We start from the raw sequence: 22,881 nt of genomic DNA, 5'->3' as shown, positions 1-22,881 counted from the left end.
CTATACTACTGTATTAGCACTAACAGCACTAACAGTACTAAAATACCTATACTACTGAATTAGTACTGACAGTACTGAAAAATACCTATACTACTGTATTAGCACTAACAGCACTAACAGTACTAAAATACCTATACTACTGAATTAGCACTAACAGCACTAACAGTACTAAAATACCTATACTACAGAAGTAGCACTTACAGTACTGAAAAAAATACATATACTACTGAATTAGCACTAACAGCACTAACAGTACCAAAAATACCTATAATACTGAAGTAGCACTGACAGTACTGAACAAATTCCTATACTACTAAATTAGCAATGACAGTATTAAATACCTATACTACTGAATTAGCACTGATAATACTGAACAAATACCTATACTACTGAATTAGCACTAGCAGTACTGACAGTACCAAAATACCTATACTACTTGAAGTAGCACTAGCAGTACTGACAGTACCAACATATGTATACTACTGAAGTAGCACTGATAATACTGAACAAATGCCTATACTACTGAATTAGCACTAGCAGTACTGACAGTACCAAAATACCTATACTACTGAAGTAGCACTAACAGTACTGAACAAATTCCTATACTACTAAATTAGCACTGACAGTACTGAACAAATACCTATACTCCTGAATAAGCACTAAAAGTACTAAAGTACATATACTACTGAAGTAGCACTAACAGTACTGACAGTACCAAAAATACCTATACTACTGAAGTAGCACTAAGAGTACTGAACAAATTCCTATACTACTAAATTAGCACTGACAGTACTAAATACCTATACTACTGAATTAGCACTGATAATACTGAACAAATGCCTATACTACTGAATTAGCACTAGCAGTACTGACAGTACCAAAATACCTATACTATTTGAAGTAGCACTAGCAGTACTGACAGTACCAAAATACCTATACTACTTGAAGTAGCACTAGCAGTACTGAACAAATTCCTATACTACTAAATTAGCACTAACAGTACTAAATTCCTATACTACTGAATTAGCACTAGCAGCACTAACAGTACTAAAATACCTATACTACTGAATTAGCACTGACAGTACTGAAAAATTCCTATACTACTGAATTAGCACTGACAGTACTGACAGTACTAAATACCTATACTACTGAATTAGCACTGACAGTACTGACAGTACTAAATACCTATACTACTGAATTAGTACTGACAGTACTGACAGTACTAAATACCTATACTACTGAATTAGCACTGACAGTACTGACAGTACTAAATACCTATACTACTGAATCAGCACTGATAATACTGAACGTAGCACTAACAGTACTGACAGTACCAAAAATACCTAACTCATCCCAAAAGTACTGGATGGAGCTCCTCCACCATCATCATTTCAGAGAACACAGTTCTTCCACTGCTCCACAGCTCCTCAACGCTGGGGGGCTTTATACCCCTCTAGCCCACGCCTGGCATTATTAGGCAGCATGGTGTTGATCTGCTCCTGCAGATGGTCCTATTCTATTGGCAGTTCTTCTTCTCTACAGAGACAAGCTGGGTGTGCATTTGCACATCTGTGTCAGCAACTGGTGCATCCTAAAGCAGCTGAATGCATCCCTTAAAAGGGGTGTCCACAAACTTTTGGACAGACAGTGTATGTAGACGTATGCTTCAGGGAGGAGGGGCAGAAGCTGTGGGCTGATGTTTTTAACTTCCTGGAAGAGAAGAAGCCCCGCCAACTTTCTTCTCGTCTTCTGACTCCAGTGCGGACGCGCGCGAGCTGCCCTGAACCATGTCCAAGTCCGTGCGGGACATCCTGCTCGAGGCTCAGGAGGATCTGGACTCGGAGCAGTTTAAGAAGTTCACCGCTAAGCTGACCGACTCCGGGCTGCAGCCGCGCGTGCGGAGGGGCGCCGTGGAGGGGAAAGACCGCGGAGACGTCGCGCGCCTTCTCATAGAAACGTACACGGAGAAGCGCGCGCTGGAGATCACCGCGCAGCTGCTGAGGACCATCGGTGCCAATCAGATAGCGGAGGATCTAGAACAGGAGGCTGCAGGTGAGGAGCCTGGTTATTCACCTGAGAGACGGGGCAGCGCGAGCGAGGAAACCGAGCAGACGGGTTTTAGTTTCACTTTTAGGTGGAGACGTGTCCACCCCTGCTTCTGCTGCAGAACCACAGCGACACATACAAAGCACGAGCGCGAGGGACTGTTAAACACCAACTGCTGAATTGGCAGGGTAGACTACTTATTCAGCTTAGTCAGTACTGAACTGATACCTGTAGTACTGAATCTGTGCTGAGAGTACTGAAATGAAACCTAAAGTACTGAAGTAATGTGTTACTTAATCAGCACTGAGAGTACTGAGTTGATACCTTTACTGCTGAATTTGTGCTGAGAGTACTGAAATGAAACCTAAAGTACTGAAGTAATGTGTTACTTAATCAGCACTGAGAGTACTGAGTTGATACCTTTACTGCTGAATTTGTGCTGAGAGTACTGAAATGAAACCTAAAGTACTAAAGTAATGTGTTACTTAATCAGCACTGAGAGTACTGAGTTGATACCTTTACTGCTGAATCTGTGCTGAGAGTACTGAAATGAAACCTAAAGTACTGAATTAACATTTATCCAACCTAATCAGCACAGAGAATACTAAACTAATGCTTAAACTACTGAATTTGTGCTGAGAGTACTGAAATGAAACCTAAAGTACTGAATGCATTAACTATCACTGAGAGTACTGAACTATACTACTGCATCTGTGCTGAGAGTACTGAAATGAAACCTAAAGTACTGAATGCATTAACTATCACTGAGAGTACTGAATTATACTACTGCATCTGTGCTGAGAGTACTGAAATGAAACCTAAAGTACTGAAGTAATGTGTTACTTAATCAGCATTGAGAGTACTGAAATGAAACCTAAAGTACTGAAGTAATGTGTACAAAAAACACTAAGTGCTGAATTAGTACTTATTTGATTAGTAGTTAAGCACTAAGAATACTAGACAAAAATACTGAATTAATACAGAAAGTACTGAGTTAATATTTATCCAATGTAATCAGCACTGAGGACTGAAATAAAACTTATAGTACTGAATAAATGCTTGTGCTACCTTAGCGTTTGTTCTCTAAAATGTAGTAGCTTATTTTAGTAATTATTTTGTACATTTGTAATTTATGTGCTGATGATGCCATTGGGATCTGACAGAACTAATTATGTTTTCTTTTTTTCTAGCAAACGGATACTCACAGTCTGCTGGAGCAGGTGAGTGAAACAACAAATATTTATATTATATAATATAATATGTTTATATAATATTATATATATATCTTTATATCTTTATTTATTGTTTTTTTTGGTTTATTATGTAAATCCAAACGTTTAGCTGTTTGTAATACACCAATCAAACAAGACCCATATAAAATTTTCTAAATAAGAAATAAAAAGCAATATCTCACTTATATTTATTGTTCTTGCTGCTGGATGTAGGCTAATGTATTTTCTGTAAATCTAGCTAGCAGTATTTATATTTAAGACGTTAGCAACCTCATTATGATCAACACATCTAGCCAAATATTTACCCTGTGAGCACAAGAACCCTTTAAATATCTCAACTCTAATCTCAACTAAGAGAATAATAACTGCAGTCTCCGAATTATTCAACCCTCAACTCAACTTCACAAAATCAGGTGGAAAATCAGGAGCTTTATCAGCTGCATCAGGTAGATTGAGCTAAAACATCAAATTCCTGGACTAGTTCTGGAGGGGTTTGCTGCATGTCGTTCGACTGCTTGTTGTTTGACTGCGTGTTAGAAATATGGCAAGAGAGTCGTCGAAAAGATGGAATCAATCAAGTATCAGGAAATCCTGGGAGAGGAAAACCTAATTCCTTCTAAGAAGAAGCTGAAGCTTGGGCGTCATTGGACCTTGCAACAGGACAATGATCCCAAGCATACCTCAAAGTCCACCAAGGCTTGGTTTCAAAAGAAGTCCTGGAAGATTCTGGAGTGGGCGTCACAGTCGCCTGACTTGAAGCCCATAGAGAATCTTTGATTCAGTTTTAATTTTGCAGCAGCAAACATCAGAGAGTGCCACTGCCCATGAGGAATGGGCTGAGATTCTGGGCTCTACTTAGTACTAAAGACCCTTGTGATGAAAGGGGAGAGTAATTCTGAGACTGCAGTCGTCATTAACCTCTTGAGACCCTGCGTCCTCATATTAGGACATTACATTTCTGCTTCTCTGCACCATCATACTAAATTTCTTTTAAACTTTGACACTTTTGCCTCATATGAGGACATTGTTGTTGTTGTTGTTTGTTTGTTTTTTTGCAAAAACGGCTTCCTGTACAAAGACTAAGTTTAGTTTTTATACTTGTTAGGTCCTACTAATCCCAAATAGAAAAAATAAAAATGCACTGCAAGCAAAAGTCCGAGTCTCAGGAGGTTAAAAGTGGTATTGTGTGCTGAATCTGGAGAAAACACTTGTTCTATTAGTTGTGTTGAGATATTTAAATTAGTCTTGTTTAATTGGTTGATTGCAAACAGCTGAAAGTTTGTAAAGATAGCAAATAAATCCTCAAAATAATTGAGGCAATGAGGATTGAATCATTTCCATTGCAGCTATGTTTACATATATGTTCAGCCACACAAAAGTTTGAGCTTCGAAACTCAGTTAGCATACTATGATAATTTATTAATATCTATACAAATATATACAAAAATATATCTTAACATTTAGCTTTAAATGAGAACATAGAACAAATATAGATTGTTTATGGGCCAGTTGGTGTATCTTATATATATGGAATATACATACAGTATATATACATATATATACACTGTATGTATATTCATGCATATATATATGTATGCATATATATATATATAAGATACACAAACTGGCCCATAAACAATCAAATGATCCTCGGGATCCTCTTTTCTAGGTTCTCAGTAGACATATTCAGTCGTTTTTCTCTGGAATCTAGACTCTGACCTTTTCAGCTGTTTTAATTGTCTTTATTAGCATTTAATTGTGCAGAGGTCATGTCTGACTTCCCAAACTAAAGCCTGTGTTGATGTTCTGCAGGTGGATCAGCCAGCGCAGCGACTCCAGGTAGGTAGATGTGGTGTGGTGTGTCTATAGTTTTACAGTTGCAAATAGTTCAGTTATTATTATAATTATTATTATTATTACTTATTCTTGCAGCTGGATGAAGGCTAATGTATTTCCTGTTAATCTGAAAATCTAGCTAGCAGCGTTTGTATTTAAGACGATAGCGACTAGCTGTTTACGTAAAGTCATACTGTCTCCAAATATTAATATTAGCATGGTATATGATGTTACCATGGGCAGGGTGTACCTATTAATGGGTGCTCCTACATTTACATGGCTTCCACATTGTCCCTGCTAAAAAAAACAAAAAAACATCTAAAGGCCATCTGGCCTTTAATCTGGCCTTTGATGGTCAAGGTGGTTGAACATGTTGAACATACCATACACTGGGAAGCTAGCTGGTGAACCACCTCTTGACCAGTGTAGTGTACGTTGCATTTAGCATTAGCCAAGCTGGTCATTCTGGTGCACCAGCTTGTCGATGCCGATCATGCTGGCCAACCAGTGTGGTCAAGCCGGGTCATACTGGTTGTCTAGTCTGGTCAGGTTGATCGTGTTTGTAGAGCAGCTAATTCAAACCATCAAAACACACCCCATGCTGCTCAACCAGCCAAACCAGCTGCTAATGTGAAACTGCTCTGAGTCAGGAGAGAAGCTGGTTAGCATTAGCTTAGTTAGCAGGATACCAGTCTGCTCTCCACAGAACTTACTCAAGTCTGGCTGACTGGCCTGTAGTCGTTTCTTCAAGGTTCTCAAAAGATGTGCCGAAGACATTTACTCATTCAATGTTCGTGATAGCATGTTCACATGGATCATGTCTTACTAACCAAACTAGTGATTGAACATCTTGCTGTTCTGCAGGTGGAGCCGGCAGTGCAGCAACTCCAGCTGATGGTAAATAGATGTGTGGTGTGTCTGTAGGTGTAATGTGTGTGTTCAGAGAACCTAAAACAACCTAAAATAGTCTAATCTAGATCAACGTCCTCACAGTCACCCTCCCTGTGTTCTGACCATCACTTCTAGATGCCTCAAAAGCCGCCTTCATCGATGAGAAGTTAGCGGACCTGGTGCAGAGAGCTACTGGGGTGGAGTCAATCTTGGACGTGCTCCTGTGCAGGAAGGTCATCAACAACGAGCAATACAGCGAAATCAGAGCCGAGAAAATAGCCCAGAAGATGATGCGCTATTTGATTAGTGAAGCCTTAAGAGCAAGTGGCAACTTGGGGAAGGCCGCTCTGTACCAAGTCCTGATGGACCAGCAGCCCTACATGATGCAGGACCTGGGGGCTCGCTGAGACCACTGAGCTCATGGCACTACTGGAGCTGGTAAAAATTCCACTGGTAAAAAAAATAAAGGTGCCTAACTGGTTATGGGCTCGGGCATTAGCCTTTAATTAGTACACAACTCCTATTTGTTCCCGGTTGCACAGCGTTTTTGTTGAGTTAGCGCCACCTAGCTGAGTCTGATGTTCTCCTAACTCACAATGCAGGTTCTCCTGAGAGGTGGAGAACTCCAGTGAGTTCTGAGGGACCTAGCTATATCAAGCATGCTGGTTTTTTTCAGACCCGCCCTGTTTCTTAGATTAATTTGACGTTCATTTTAAAATGATGAAGCAGCCACATGGCGCTAGTTAACCACCAAACTGCTGCGCCGTTTAAGGTGGAGCAGAAAAATCTGTATAAGAAGCCAACGCCTGCCTCGTACATGGGGTAGCCTCTAATTTGTGCTGTGCCCCACCTCCACAGCTCCCCCTGCAGTCTGTACTGGCTATGCTGACTCTGATACTGATACTTTCCACCCTTGACCTCACCCCAGGCAAGCATGTGTCGGGGGGTGCTGGGTTCGGTTCATCAGCAGGTTGAAGTCGTGCAGTGGATGGACATTTGTTTTTTGCAAATCTCAGTCAGGAAGTTTGAGAGAGCCAGTCTTCATTGTCTACTACGACTTTAAAAGTCCTGAGTGAACCCAAGACTTTACAAGACCATTAGACAAAACGCTGTGTAATCAGTTACCTTGACGCTTCAGTTGACCTGACCTGGCTTGACCTGTTCCCTACAGCAGTGGTTCTGTGGCCCAACTCCAGCAACACTCAGGGATACAGTAAACCTGTAGAGGGAGCAGGTGGCTTCACTCCAAAGAACCTTTTGAGGCATCTTTATTTTTTACATTTATACAAATAGGTCTCCCAGTGGTCGGATCCCTTACGGAAAACTCACCTGTGTTTTTTAGCCTCTTCACACAGCTGTCTGCACATCTGGACTGTTCTCACGCAAAGGTGCTACAAATGGGTTCTCTGAGCAAGGAACCAAGCAGGACATGTGGGCATGAAGGGCCATGAACCACAGAAAGGTTCTCTGCACTGAGGCCCTGTTCACACCTGGCTTTAACCTGGCCAAACGCTGCCCACTTGTGAGCTGATTTCTACTGGAGGCGGAGCTTCACACACATCTGTGAAGTCCTTGTAGTTACTGAGTAATCCAGTGTGTGCTAAGCATCACTGCGTGAAAGGGTTAATGATTAATGGTATGAATTAAACAGAGTTATGTAAGAACTGCTCTTTTGTGCTTGTGGGCTCCCCCTACTGGTGGAGAGTGTAATTCGCTGTTACTCCACTGCCGTAAATACACGTTCATTGGCAGCTGTACACATGCATTTCTGGACAAGCTAAGAGCTCCAGAAGCTTGATCTGAAGGTGTAGCAGCATGTGGACTGAGGCAGTGGAGTAATACTGCAGGATTTTACACTGATATGATAAAATACACTCACACTTGTTTACCTGTAAACATGTTTTTTAGACGCTTCGCACCTGTGGATAACCTGTGAAATATACACTCCTAAAATAGGGGTCCGTCAAGGGTTCTTTAGTAAAGGCAGTGGTTCTTTACAGAACCAGGACAACTCAAATAACCATTTGCTTGGTCTGGTTTAAAGAACCTTCATATATTTAAACCTTGTTATCATCAAAGAATCCTTTGAAGACTTTGTATGTGTGTGTAGATGGTGTTTAGAACCACCATCTTAGAACATTCCTAAATAGCACCAATAGTTCTACTATTGTTACCAAAGAACGCTCTTCAGAATGTTTCGCAGTTTTTTAAAGAACTTTTTAGAGAACGAAAGAAAATGGTTCTATATACCACCAAAATGGGTTCTAAATGCTAAAGCACCTATTTCAGAACCCCTTTCAGTATGTGCATGTGTGGATGGTTCTTTAAACAATCTTTTAAATGTGTTTTTTAAGAGCACCAAAATGGTTCTACCATTGTTATTGCCAAAGAACCCTATTTAGAACCCTTTGTACACTGTTCCTTGAGAAATATTGGGAGGATATTCAATTTGAAACTGCAAAGAAAACACATAAGGTGCTTTGTGGAACCTTCAAGAAAAGGTTTTTAGAAGAAAAAGGTTCTATGAAGGTCCCCCAAAACACTAAGAGGTTCCTCTGCAGTTTCAAATTGAAGTAAGTTATATTTTTAACAGTCATTTTTGAAGAACTTGTTTTTAACAAACGTTTTTAAAGAAAGTGGTTCTATATACCACCAAAAGGGGTTCTACCATTGTTAATGCTAAAGCACCTTTTTCAGAACCCTTTCAGTGTCTGTATGTGTAGATCGTTCCTTAAACTTTTTCAAGCTGTTTTTTTAAATAACTTTTTAAAAATGGTTCTACACACCACCAACATGGTTCTACTATTGTCATTGTCACAGAACCCTTTGTATGTGTATGTGAGTTTTCTGTAAGGGATCCGAGAACATCAGGATGAAGTAGACGGTCATTTTCCCCATATTCCAACAAGGTTCCCCCACAGGACACACAGAGAACAGTAACACTGCGCTGCTCGACCAGGTTCTGCTTAGCAGGTTCTGTTATTCTGAAACGTGGAGGGGTCTAGAACAGGTCCAGCTTCAGTAGGCCGAACACCAGCATTCCATGGAAATGAAAAAGTGCCAGTAGTGATGTTGGATTGTTTGTTTTGTGTGAAAATGAAAAACATCTTTTTACAATAAACTGTCCTCAGACTGAGAAGCTCTCCACATTCATCTCCTCAAGGGCAGACCAGCTTCACTGATGCAGCTTAGTTCAGTCAGGACTGATGTTCAGGTACTACAGACGTTTAGATCAGCACAGCAGGAAAATGAAAATTACTAAAATGACTAATTCATGTATTTGAGGGTGGACTGATGGATTGTTCTACAGCCGTCAACATTCATATAAACAAATGAGAGGAAATAGGGAGATGTGTCAAGTGTGAGGCCAAAATAAAACCTGAATTAAAAAGTAAAAATAAAATAAGAATTTATTTTAAAAAAGTGAATTGTGAAAAATGAGTAAATAATCATACATAAACCATGATCTGAAGAGAGGAACATTTTAATGTCGCAAAATAGTGATTAAGTTTATATTAAATACTGTTACAATACAATTACACTATTGTGACATCACAATTACACTTCTGTGACATCACAGTTACACTACTGTAGCATCACAGTTACACTATTGTGACATCACAGTTACACTACTGTGACATCACAATTACACTACGCTGACATCACAGTTACGCTATTGGTTCACCACTGTTACAATACTATTACTATTGAAGTGCTTTATATTCATTTCTAATCACCACTGGCAACACCTTTCCTGCAACATCAAAGCTTTATGGGTTTGTTTATTGCTACAGAAGCAAATAAACACTGAATTAGTCTTTGAAGTCGTATTTAATCGAGTATTCTCAAAGTAAATCAGAACAGTAAAACGGCACAAACTCAGCAGTCAGAGCTCTTTATTTACCACTCACTATCATCTACCACTACCATCACAATGCACAAAGAGCAGAGCTGCTGTCACTCCAAGTGCACCCCGTCACAGGTGTCCTTCGGGTCAATAAGCCTGAAAAGACAACGCAAGAGGTCGGATGACATCATTAAGGTCAATCACAGCCAATCACAGTGAACGTTCAGAAAAACGTGCAATCATTATTGAGGTCAGTAAACTGCAGTGTAAATCCAATGTAAATGGATTCATAAGGGTAAAAGGGTCATACTGGTTTCTCTCGCGCAGGGCCTTCCTGGCCTCTCGAGCCTCATTCTCAGCGTAGATCTTCTTATAGCAGTAAATCAGCACCCCGATCATCCACAGCTGCAGGAATACAATCACCACGTACATCATGATCTCCGAGATCACTGCGGTCAGCTCACGGTTCGCTGCAGACAACAGGAGACAGGACATAACAGGAGGAACAACAACAACAACAACAATAACAACAATAACTGCACTAGTAATTACAATAATAACAGTAATAACAAAGCTACTGCTACAGTAATAATCAGTACTGCAATAATACTACATCAACAACAATGGCATATCAATAATAATATCAACTAATACTACAATAAATATCCACTAAAATATCTAATAGTAATGACAATACTATATTACTATTATTATTAATAATCATTACAATTATTGTAGTACAGTAGTAATAACTATAATACTAGTTCTAATCCTAATATTTATAATAATAATAATAATAATGAATAAAATAAAGGACAACAACAATAATAATAATAGTAATAATAATGATAGGAAATATATAGAATAACAACAATAATAGTAAAACTGCTTATAATAATAACAACCATAATAATAATAGTAAGTTAGATAGTAAGATAGTAAAAACAACATTAATTACTGCAATAATAAAAAATATGATTTGACTACTGATATGACGGTAATAAAATAGAAGCTATAATAATAATAATAATAATAATAATAATTGTTATTATTGTTGTTGTTGTTGTTGCCATTATTAATCTATATTAGTAGACATGCAGGTTTATTTGAGCGTATATAGTATATGTACATGTCTACTAATAAACAGCATGGATAAATTATACTATGTGGACAAAAGTTTTGGGACACCTGCTTATTCACAATTTCTTCTGAAATCAAGTTTCTCCTGCATTTGTTGGAGTACCTGTCCCTCTTGTCCAGGGAAAAAGACTTTCTACTAGATTTTGGAAGGGCATTGCTGTGAGTATTTGATTGCATTCAGCCACAAGATGGATGTAGGATTTTAGATGATGATCAACACCCCACCTCATCATCCCCAACTCATCCCAAAAGTATTGGATGGAGCTCCACCACCATCATTTCAGAGAACACAGCTCTTCCACTGCTCCACAGCTCCTCAATGTTGGGGGGCTTTAGACCCCTCTAGCCCACGCCTAGAATTAGGCAGCAGACGGGGTCTGAGCAGAGAGTGGGCGTGGTCTGATCCCTTAGACTCTCATTCTCTACTACAGCTCTCACCTTCAGGCACCACAGTGAGCTCCACCGTCCTCTGGATGACGACCTTGTGTTCTCCCACGGGGAGGAAAAGCGTGCGCTGGAACACACACTCGTACGTTCCCGTGTCGTTGAACGTGACATTATGGATGAAGATGGCTCCGATCTGAACATCTGCCGATCCCTCCGTCCCCTGCCACTCCAGACGCTCCTCAAAGTGATCGTCCATGATGGTGGAGAGAGGGTGTTCATAATGGAAGATCTGCAGGAGAGGGAGAGAGAGAAGAAGAGAGGACCAAACTGTGGTCCTGAAGGCCCTGAAGATCTCCCAGCCTAGATCACATCAGTGGTCCTGGCCCTGGAAGACCCCTGTCCCCCACATTTTCATGTTTCTCTGCTCCAGTTTACTCCGAACCTTCTTTTAATCCACTGATTCCCAAACATACCCAGTCAGAGCTGGAGTTCTACAGTGGAGGTTCTAGATAACCTCCCCCAGTCGGAGCTGGAGTTCTACAGTGAAGGTTCTAGATAAGCTCCCCCAGTCAGAGCTGGAGTTCTACAGTGGAGGTTCTAGATAAGCTCCTCCAGTCAGAGCTGGAGTTCTACTACAGTGGAGGTGAAGGGAAGCAGACGTCTGAAGCTCTAATAATAAAAGCTCCTCACAGAAAGTTCTTCACCTAATGGTGATGAAGACGCTGCCTGATGCCTGAGACACGGTTCTACCAGAGTTCTGAGAAGAGTTCGGCTCTAGAACCTGCTTTTAGAACCAGATCATTAAAATGGTGGAGGGATACATGCTGCAGGGTGTAGTGCAGCTACAGAAAGTAGTCCCTAAAGAGAACTGGATTGGTTGAGATTCTCTATTCACTATTTTACCTTCATCATCATCATCATCATCATCATCATCATCTTCATCATCATCATTCCATATAAAACTCAGAAGACTCGTGTAGCTGCACTGGTGGGTTTGGATAGGAGATAAATTATGGGCTGTATCTGTGTTGTTGTAGTCATGGCGACCGACGCCTGCTTCCATTCACCTCCACTGTACAGAGATGAGAGTGGGTCAGCTTTATACCCCTCCTCTAGGCCATGCTCGGCATAGGGCACAGTGACCTTAGGGGTCAGGCCCTCACAGCTGCCTGCTCCAGAGTGTCCCGTTCTATTCGCCATTCTATAGAGATTATACAGGCTCCCCTTTTTCAGCCACGGGTTCTTCATTAGAAGAGACGTCCGGATACTTTTGGACATGTAGTGTGTGTGACTGTGACTGGCACTAACCAGATAAGAGTCGTTCACCCCGGAGGGAGTAAAGTACCAGTCCACAGAGGTTTCTGCGGGCACCTCCTCCCTCTGCTTACACGAAATGCAGCCCAGCAAGAAGCTCTGACCGGCCACCGCCTCAGTCATAGAGTCCACCTCCGCACAGCCAGCATGACACTGAGGGGCTACACACACACACACACACACACACACACACACACACACACAAAAGGAGGACAAATACACATAAACCTCTACACATCACCACAGTCACCCAAAAACCTTGTATCTCCATTATTGCTTTGTTTTACTTTTCTCCAGAATGTGAATCTGCAGCTGTTCTTTATACTGTATCAGAACTGCATGATGAACGGACCAATAGAAACGCTCCAAACTGACCTGGAATAAAGTCTTTCTACATCGAAGCTGTGAAGCTGCAGTTTTGGAGATACAAGTTTTTTTATGTGACAACAGTTCTTCAAGTACCCAGTAATTCTCCCATACACTTCACAGTCTGATAGAGGCCTGTTGAAGAGAGTATAATCCGGGCCTTTGACCTCTCTGATGGACGGTAGTGGACGTTTCAGGTGGAACTGTGAGCCTGAACCTCTTTACATTACCACAGGCGTCCCACAAGGCCCAGTGTTAGGCCCCCTAGTCTTTCCTGAGACTGGGGGGAAACGTCTGCTCTTACCGCAGGACGCACTACAGATGGACTTTAAGGTTGAAGATTTTTACTTCAGGTCTGTTTGTGATGGTTTAAGGAGACGTTTTAGAATTCTAATATTTTTGTTATTTTAGTTATTTTAGTTACTGCATTCATCATCATTAACACCCAGCCCTCAGCCAGCCTGAAAATGAGGATCTCTCTCAATGTAAATCCAAGCTTAAATAAAGAATGATGATGATAGCTTATGCATAGAAACTCAAATAATAATAATAATAATAATAATAATAATAATAATACAGACACCAAAACAAATATCAAAATAAATTTTAAATCTCAAACCTGGTTAAATAATTTAATCCTAGATTATCTACAGTTTCTCAAATAGTATTATTATAGTATAATATTACAATAGTAAATTATAATAATAATAATTCAGACACCCAAACAGTTATCAAATTGAATTCTCAGTTATGATAGTTCATCATGGATTATGTACAGATTCTCTAATAATAATAACAACAACAATCATAATAACAATAACAACAACAACAACAACAACAATAATAATAATAATAATAATAATACAGACACCAGATATCAAATTGAAATCTTACAAAATTAAAATCTCAAACCTGGTTGGATAATTTAATCCTAGATTATCTACAAATTCTCAAATAATAATAATAATAATAATAATAATAATAATAGGAATATCATTATATTTCTCTATATATTAGATATTATATAGAATAACAGACACTCAAGTATAGATCAAATTATTGTTTTATTCTCTGCCCCTTAATTGGTTCATTGGTTCATTGGTTCTATATACAACCATGGAAACTTATTAAAATGGTTCTGTACCTAGTAATGGTTTTCTGCTCTATGATGAAGGAAATCGTATATGTGGTTGTTCTGCAGCAAAGAACACTTATTTAGTTCTTTACAGACTCCTTTTAACTTTTGAAGTTGCTCTCATACATTTACATACTTTTTATATATATTCAAATATATAACTATATTATTATATAATTCTATATTATATATATATATATATATATATATATAATTTTTGGGGGGGTCAGTATTAATATTTTATTATTATTATTAACATGTAAAGCTGTGGTCTGATTATGATCAGGGTTAGTGCTGGAGAGAGTTCAGTTTGCTTTAGTGCAGATTATGCTGGGACTGGGTCACAGTGGTGTAAAGAGAGCTGGGGTCTTCCTGGCTTATTATTTATGTTAAATGAGGTGCAGACAGACAGGGGGCGCTGTGCTGTTAGTGCTGATACCTGCTGTGCTTCAGCCACTAGTCAACAGGAGGGATCTACAGTAAAGCAGCTCCAGCAGCTGAACCACCACAACACCATCCACCCAGGCACGGTGGAGGTGAAGGGCAGCAGACGTCTGAAGCTCTAATAAAAGCTCCTCACAGAAAGTTCTTCACCTAATGGTGATGAAGACGCTGCCTGATGCCTGAGACACGGTTCTACCAGAGTTCTGAGAAGAGTTCGGCTCTAGAACCTGCTTTTAGAACCAGATCATTAAAATGGTGGAGGGATACATGCTGCAGGGTGTAGTGCAGCTACAGAAAGTAGTCCCTAAAGAGAACTGGATTAGTTGAGATTCTCTAGAAGACAGTTCTTCAAAATGGGAGCTGGTTCTTTAGGGAACCAAATGTGGTTCTTCTGCCATTGAAGTAACCCTAAGAGTATGAGGAAAACTCACCGCACACAAGCAGCACAGCGAACACCAGAAGCGATGCAGTTTTCAGGCTCATTTTCAGAAGAAGCTCCACTAATAGTTTAATACGTGTCCTGGGGGGTCTGCTGATGTCCGTTAGGAGCCACTGTTCTGCAGCCTCAGGCCCATTGTCCCTCCCTGGACGGTCAGCTCTTCTCAGTGTCCAGTAGATTCAACACTCTGTGTAATAAAGTGTCAGACTTGTAGTTCAGTCCTTTTTCAGCTGTTTCACCGAACTGTGGGAAGGTTCTGTTGCTGCGAGGCCGAGCTCTCCAGGCCAGCTCGTGTTTGAGTGCGCTAAATTTAGGCCGTGTGAACCCTCGTGTCTTAACATGACACCCCTTCACACTGCAACCCAAGACGGAATTCGAGCGGTCAGGATTGGGGCGAGGGTCCAGCATTACAGAGCCCATATGTTCCAGTGTTTACATCCAGGCTTGACCACTGGTGCTGTTCTTACTGGGCTGGAGAAGGTGCAGAGTGTCCAGAACACAGGTCAGGTTCTTACATGGGTCGTTCCATGAAAACAGCTTTTATTTTTTAAGGATTTTACTTTTATGTTGTTAATATTGATCATTTTGAATATTTTTACTTCAGTGTTGAGTGATCAGACCACCATTCAAAAATTGAACATTACAAAAATAAATAATAATATCAAAATAGTTCAAATCCAAAACATTCAAAACTTTTAAAAAATTCAAAACATTTCAATTTTACAAAATTCAAAAATTCAAACAATTTAAAATTCAAAAATTTAAAAACAATTTAATTCTGTAACAATTTAAAAATTCAACAATTAAACACTTACATTTCTTAAAATTCAAAATTAAAACATTCAAAGTTTCTAAATTTAAAATGTAAAAATTCACATTTTTAAAAATTCAAAATTGTAAACATTCAGAAATCAAGAATTTATTAAAATAGCTTTAAAAAGAAATGTTGTCACAGAGCAGCTTTACAGAGATCCGGGTCTGAAAGCTGCAAGGAAAAACTCCCTCGGGTCGAGAGGAAGAAACCTTGAGAGGAACCAAGACTCAAAAGAAGAACCCGTCCTCCTCAGGTCCACACCGGATCAGCAAGCTGCCACTGTTGGGCCCTTGAGCAAGACCCTCTACCCTCTCGGCTGCCCACCGCTCTGGGTGTGTGTGTGTGCTCACAGCCCCTAGTTCACTAGTGTGTGTGTGTGTGTGTGTGTGTTCACTACCACAGATGGGTCAAATGTGGAGGACACATTTCGCTGTACATAGGTGGTACTGTTCACTCCCCAGGCCACGTATGAAAGCTCCAGAAACAGCCCATTCTGCAGGAAAAGCCAGCCTGCAGTACTTTCACCCCGCCCTAATGACCCAGCGACTCAGATAGCGAGCTTATATCGGCCTGCAGGTCTGATAAGGTCGGCACCCCACTGCTGGTCCACTCTCGGACCACCCAGATAACTGTCATGTGCGCGAGATCTAACTGGTGTTTAATCTTCTAAAATAAAGAGACTTTTATTCTAGAAAATAAACTTATAAATAGATAATAAGAACTAAGGAAGATAAGAATGACCAGGTCTGATCTAAAATATAGAATTTAAGATTCAGTTGCTGAAACTAGTTTAGAAAAGAAACAAAAGAAAAAATGAAAGTAATATTAAAAATGGAGTAAACTGGACTGTTGGTGAAAAAGCAGAAGACCAGTGGACCGCCAGCTTTGACGTTAGTGGGCCAACGGTGGTCCGCTATCCTCCTTCTATCAGAGGCTATGAAGTTATAAGCAGTGTTTCAGCCTGAAGTGCTGTTTGAATGCGGCGCAGTACCAGACCACCAATCAGAACAGTGCTCATTTACATAATCAGTCTTAAAGGCCCAGTGAGAAATAAAGAGAGGTTGGTGTACAAATGTAAACACACATGAATGTCATTAGTGGAGGTCAGAGGGGACAGTACGAGAAACATGTAAGTATTTAATCATCATTTTAAACTGATTTAGATTATAATTATATAATTAAGTTTGATATAAGCTCGAGAACAAGGTGAAGAATTACATTTGGTAGAATTTGGTAAAACCTGTACAACAGAAATGAAGTTCCACTGAGTGCAATTACAGAGAAAAGCCACTAGATGGAGACATTAACAAGAAAATGGTCCTGTTCATTCAGTGTTGATGCTGCTTTTGTTGGAGTGACTGTCTCTACCGTCCAGAGAAGAAGGCTGCTGTGGTATCCAGGGTGGTTGTCGCCTGTGGAGTTGTGAAGTGGTTCAGGTGTTGATGTTATGTTCCAGTGATGATGTGTTTATTAGTGTTGATGTAATGGTTACAGCGTTGATGTGATGGTTACAGTGTTGATGTGTTGATTAGTGTTGATGTAATGGTTACAGTGTTGATGTAATGGTTACAGTGTTGATGTGATGATTATGTTGTTGATATAATGATTACAGTGTTGATTTGATGATTAGTGTTGATGTGTTGATTAGTGTTGATGCAATGGTTACAGTGTTGATGCAATGGTTACAGTGTTGATGTGATGGTTACAGTGCTGATGTGATGATCACAGTGTTGATGTAATGGTTACAGTGTTGATGTGATGTTTACAGTGTTGATGTGATGATTATGTTGTTGATATAATGATTACAGTGTTGATTTGATGATTAGTGTTGATGTGATGATTACAGTGATGATGTGTTGATTAGTGTTGATGTAATGGTTACAGTGTTGATGTGATGGTTACAGTGTTGATGTGTTGATTAGTGTTGATGTAATGGTTACAGTGTTGATGTGATGGTTACAGTGTTGATGTGTTGATTACAGTGTTGATTTGATGATTAGTGTTGATGTGTTGATTAGTGTTGATGCAATGGTTACAGTGTTGATGCAATGGTTACAGTGTTGATGTGATGGTTACAGTGTTGATGTGATTGTTACAGTGTTGATGTGATTGTTACAGTGCTGATGTGATGATCACAGTGTTGATGTAATGGTTACAGTGTTGATGTGATGGTTACAGTGTTGATGTGATGATTATGTTGTTGATATAATGATTACAGTGTTGATTTGATGATTAGTGTTGATGTGTTGATTAGTGTTGATGTTATGGTTACAGTGTTGAAGGGATGATTACCATGCTTGTGTGATGTTATGATGTTGATGTGATAATTACAGTGTTGATGTGATGATTACAATGTTGATGTGATGGTTAGTGTTGATGTGATGATTACAGTGCTTATGTGTTAATGTTATGGTTACAATGTTGATATTATGGTTACAGTGATTACAGTGCTTATGTGATGGTTACAGTGTTGATGTGATGGTGACGGTGTTAATGTGATGGTTACAGTGTTGATGTGATGATTAGCGTTGATGTTATGGTTATAGTGTTGATGCTATGGTTACAGTGTTGATGTGATGATTACAGTGTTGATGTGATGGTTAGTGTTGATGTGATGATTACAGTGCTTATGTGTTAATGTTATGGTTACAATGTTGATATTATGGTTACAGTGATTACAGTGCTTATGTGATGGTCACAGTGTTTATGTGATGGTTACAGTGTTGATGTGATGGTTACAGTGTTGATGTGATGGTTACAGTGATTACAGTGCTTATGTGATGATCACGGTGTTGATGTGATGGATACAGTGTTGAAGTGATGGTTACAGTGATTACAGTGCTTATGTGATGATCACGGTGTTGATGTGATAGATACAGTGTTGAAGTGATGGTTACAGTGCTTATGTGATGATTACAGCACTTATGTGATGATTACGGTGTTGATGTGATGATCACAGTGTCGATGTAATAAAATGGTGTTAAGGTTTTGATTCTAAATGTGTGATCAGTGGTGTTAGGGTTAACCACACACTTCATTGTTATCCACTGGTATTAGAAGAGCTCCAGACTGTGGTTCCACCTGTGTTCTGTGCAGCACGCTGTTCTAAACGAAGCTTTAGTCTGAATGAATCCAGCTTCAGGTATAGCTGAGTTCAGTGATAACTGCCAGAATGCTGCCCATCACAGATCCTTATATGATATGAGATATCCTCACTGCAGAGGCGAGGCTGTGGCTCTTCAGGCTCGTTTTAAAAGATGCAAAAGGAAGCAAAACTATTCAAAACCTTTCACAGACGGCCCCTCTGTTCTCCAGAAACACGGCCTGCGGAACCCGTACCCGGAGACGGCGCTATGTAAATAAATACACAAAAAGGTTTTGTGTTTGAATACCAGCTGTAATGCTCACAGTGAGACGCTCCTGCAGTTTAGAGGAGCACAGTTCTCTTCCATAATCCATTCAAATGTGTAGAACCAGAACCACCTGCAGAACATCAGCTGCAGAACATCAGCTGCAGATGAGCAGAACACGGTTCGAGGGGAGTCTGGAGGAGTCTGTCTTATTTAAACCGCAGACGTTTAGTCTGAGCCTGAAACTTAATAAATGCTGCCTACTCAGGTAGAATAGAAACGCAAGAAGGTACCGAGTCTCGGCAGAGTCTAGGCCAATATCTAGAACAATTCTCAATCTGTGTTCTTGTCTGTTTTTGTGTTCCTGTGACCTTGCGATGCCCAGGTGTGTTCTCATTCCACAGCCAAATACCCCAGAATTAGCCAAAACCCAAGAACACTCTGCCTGAGTGTTCTAGATAGAACTCAAGGGCACACTATCTGAGTATGTTAGTCATATTTTAGTTCTACATAGAACACCAGGGTGCTCTACCTAAGTATTCTAAATGGACCCCAAAAGCACACTAGAAGTGTTCTAGATAGAACTCAAGGATGCACTACCTGAGTGTTCTAGATAAAACTCCAGCGGTATGGTTTAGCGTTCTAGTTAAAACAGAAGTATGCACTAGCTAAGCATTGTACTTAGAGCTCAAAAATGCACTACCTGAGTGTTCTAGATAGAACTCAAGGATGCACTACCTGAGTGTTCTAGATAAACCTCCAGTAGTATGGTTTAGTGTTCTAGTTAAAACAGAAGTATGCACTAGCTAAGTATTGTACTTAGAACTCAAAAATGCACTAGCTAAGCGTTCTAGTCAAAGCTCGAAGGTACACTACCTAAGTATTTTAGTCATATTTTAGTTCTAGATAGAACTCAAGGGTACACTACTTAAGTGTTCTAATTTGAACTCAAGAACTTAAGAGGACACTAGGTGAGTGTTCTAGATAAAGCTCAAGAAGTCCACTATAGCTAAGCATTACACTTTGAACTTAAAAAATGCACTAGCTAAACGTTGTAGCCAGAACTCAAAGGCACACTCTTTGAGTGTTCTAGATAGAGCTCAAATACACTCTCTAGCTAAGGATTATACTTAGAGCTAAAGAATGCACTAGCTAACAGTTCTAGATAGAGCTTAAGTAGTATGCACAAGCTAGGTATTGTAGTTAGAACTAGATTCTAGTCCATTGTGTACTGCCCGAGGGTTCTATTTAGAACTATGATGCAGGTGTTAATAGATACAGCATCCGGATGGGCTGCCCCCCCCCCCCACCCCACCCCCCGGTTCTGAAGGCTGGTGAGCAGGGCTGTGTTGTGTTTCCACTGGACTGATGCTCAGGGTGTCCGTTTGTCCAGTCTTGAGCTCAAGGCCGAAACAACAGACACAAGGTTAGTAAAATGAGCTTAACGTCTGGAACACAGAACGTGTCGTCACTGAGTGCATTTGCCTACGCTGCAGCACCACAGCCATTATCAGATTTCAGCAGAACTCTGATTACTGACGTTCTAATGTAAACAGAACGCTCATATCTGTGCTTCCAGAAACAGCAACAGTAACACTGCTTATCTCAACGCCACAACAGTGAGACAGACACCAGGATGGTTAGAAGCCCTAAACTCCTCAAAGTAAAGGTTCCACAATGGGTTCTATGACCATAGCCATTGAAGAACCACTTTTGGTTCGATAAAGAACCACACATAAAAGATATGTGGTGCGAATAACCCTTAATTCTAGGTAGAACAGGAATACACACTAGCCAAGCACTGTATCTAGAACTCAAAAAGCGCACTACCTGAGTGTTCTAGATAGATAGTGTTCAGAATAGAGTGGTTACGTGTTCTAGTCAGAACTCAAGGGTACAGCAGCCGAATGTTCTAGATAGAGCTCAAGTGAACTCAAGCTAAAAGTTCTAGCCAGAACTCAAGGGCACACTCTCTAAATATGTTCTAGATAGGGCTCAAATGCTCTAGCTAAACATTGCACTTTGAACTCACAAATGCACTAGCTAAACGCCAGAACTCAAGAGCACACTACCTGGGGGTTCTAGATGGAGTTCAAATAGTATGCACAAGCTAGGCATTCTAGTTAGAACAGCAGTCAGAACTCTAGTCGTTCTAGTCAGAACTTAAATATGTGCTACCTGAGTGTTCTACTTAGAACTCAAGAACAAACAGTAACACTGCTTATCTTGAGGCTACAACAGCTTGTGGAGAACCTTTTAAAGGTTTAATGAAGTGGATGTAAAAATTCTTTACCACTTTAAGGTTCTTCACACTCACATCTCTATTACAAACATGGTTCTATAAGGAACATAGCATCGCTATATAGCATCGCTCCAAAAAACATTTGAAGGTCTACAGAATCTAAAGGTTCTTCTCACTCACAAATCTTCTAATTGGAGCAGAAGATGAATGCACTAGATAACACTGCAGCATTCTAGATAGAACATCAGTAGTATGTACATGACTAAAATACTTCAGGGTGTGCCAGCTAAATGTTCCATGTAGAACATTTGTAGAGTATGCACAAGCTAGGCATTTTAGTTAGAACAGAAGTACACACTAACTAGCCATTGTCCTTAGAACGGTCTAGTCAAGCATGCTGGTCAGAACTCTAGTACTCACTACTTAGCACTCAAAGGTGCACTGGGTGTTCTAGATAAAACTCAAGTTGTATGCACAAGCTAGACAGACTAGGTAGAACAGGAGTACACACTCTTTAGAACACTAGCCACAACTTAAAGGCACACTAGATGAGTGTTCTAGATAGAGCTCAAGTGCACTCTAGCTTAAATGACTAGCCAGAAATTAACGGCACACTAGCTGAGTGTTCTAGATAGAGCTCAAATGCACTCTAGCTAAGCATTATACTTAGAACTAAAGAATGCACTAGTTGAAAGTTCTAGCTAGAAATTAAGGGCAGACTAGCTTAAATGACTAGCCGGAACTTAAGGTCACACTCTGTGGGTGTTCTAGATAGATCTTGAATACACTCTAACTAAGCATTATACTTAGACCTAAAGACTTCACTAGCTAAAAGTTCTAGCCAGAAATTAAGGACACACTAGCTGAGTGTTCTAGATAGAGCTCAAATGCACTCTAGCTAAGCATTATACTTAGAACTAAAGAATGCACTAGCTAAAATGTCTAGCTAGAACTCAAGGACACACTAGCTGAGTGTTCTAGATAGAGCTCAAGAGCATTCTAGCTAAAAGGACTAGCCAGAACTCAAGGGCACACTCTCTGGTGTTCTAGATAAATATCAAATACATGTTAACTAAGCATTATACTTAGAACTAAAGAATGCACTACCTAACGTTTTAGCCATAGCTCAAGGGATCACTCTCTGAGTGTTCTAGATAGATATCAAACACATGCGAGCTAAGCAATACCCTTACAACTCAAGAATGCACTAGCTAAAAGTTCTAGCCAGAAATGAAGGGCACACTAGCCTAGTGTTCTAGATAGAGCTCAAGTGCACTCTAGCTAAAAGGACTAGCCAGAACTTTAAGGGCACAATCTCTGAGTGTTCTAGATAGAGCTTGAATACACTCTAACTAAGCATTATACTTAGAACTAAAGATTGCACTAGCTAAAAGTTTT

General features: G+C 40.0%; 2 protein-coding genes across 3 annotated transcripts; one reads left to right on the top strand and one right to left on the bottom strand.

The window, feature by feature from the left end:
* The first annotated feature begins 1,724 nt into the window (after positions 1 to 1,724).
* Positions 1,725 to 9,144, top strand: LOC140537653 (apoptosis-associated speck-like protein containing a CARD). 2 transcript variants are annotated; one of them, XM_072659791.1, is made up of 6 exons: positions 1,725 to 2,052; positions 3,237 to 3,266; positions 5,091 to 5,117; positions 5,979 to 6,011; positions 6,141 to 6,443; positions 7,348 to 9,144. In XM_072659791.1, the coding sequence occupies exons 1-5, from the start codon at positions 1,788 to 1,790 to the stop codon at positions 6,410 to 6,412; spliced, it is 627 nt and encodes a 208-aa protein (XP_072515892.1). In that variant the 5' UTR covers positions 1,725 to 1,787; the 3' UTR covers positions 6,413 to 6,443; positions 7,348 to 9,144. The 2 variants fall into 2 exon arrangements, with proteins under 2 accessions (XP_072515892.1, XP_072515883.1); XM_072659782.1 differs by having other exon boundaries at positions 6,141 to 9,144.
* Positions 9,145 to 9,962: 818 nt separating this feature from the next.
* LOC140537644 (sodium channel regulatory subunit beta-1) lies at positions 9,963 to 15,121 on the bottom strand. Its single transcript, XM_072659770.1, has 5 exons — positions 15,070 to 15,121; positions 12,688 to 12,854; positions 11,431 to 11,668; positions 10,163 to 10,322; positions 9,963 to 10,008 (listed from the first exon to the last, which is right to left on the bottom strand). Exons 1-5 carry the CDS (start codon positions 15,119 to 15,121, stop codon positions 9,963 to 9,965), a joined length of 663 nt encoding a protein of 220 aa, XP_072515871.1.
* Positions 15,122 to 22,881: the final 7,760 nt, after the last annotated feature.

Source organism: Salminus brasiliensis, chromosome 1 (genome assembly GCF_030463535.1).
Source record: "Salminus brasiliensis chromosome 1, fSalBra1.hap2, whole genome shotgun sequence".
Classification (NCBI taxonomy): domain Eukaryota; kingdom Metazoa; phylum Chordata; class Actinopteri; order Characiformes; family Bryconidae; genus Salminus; species Salminus brasiliensis.
Note: the sequence above shows the minus strand (reverse complement) of the source record. Positions and strands in the feature narration are given on the sequence as shown.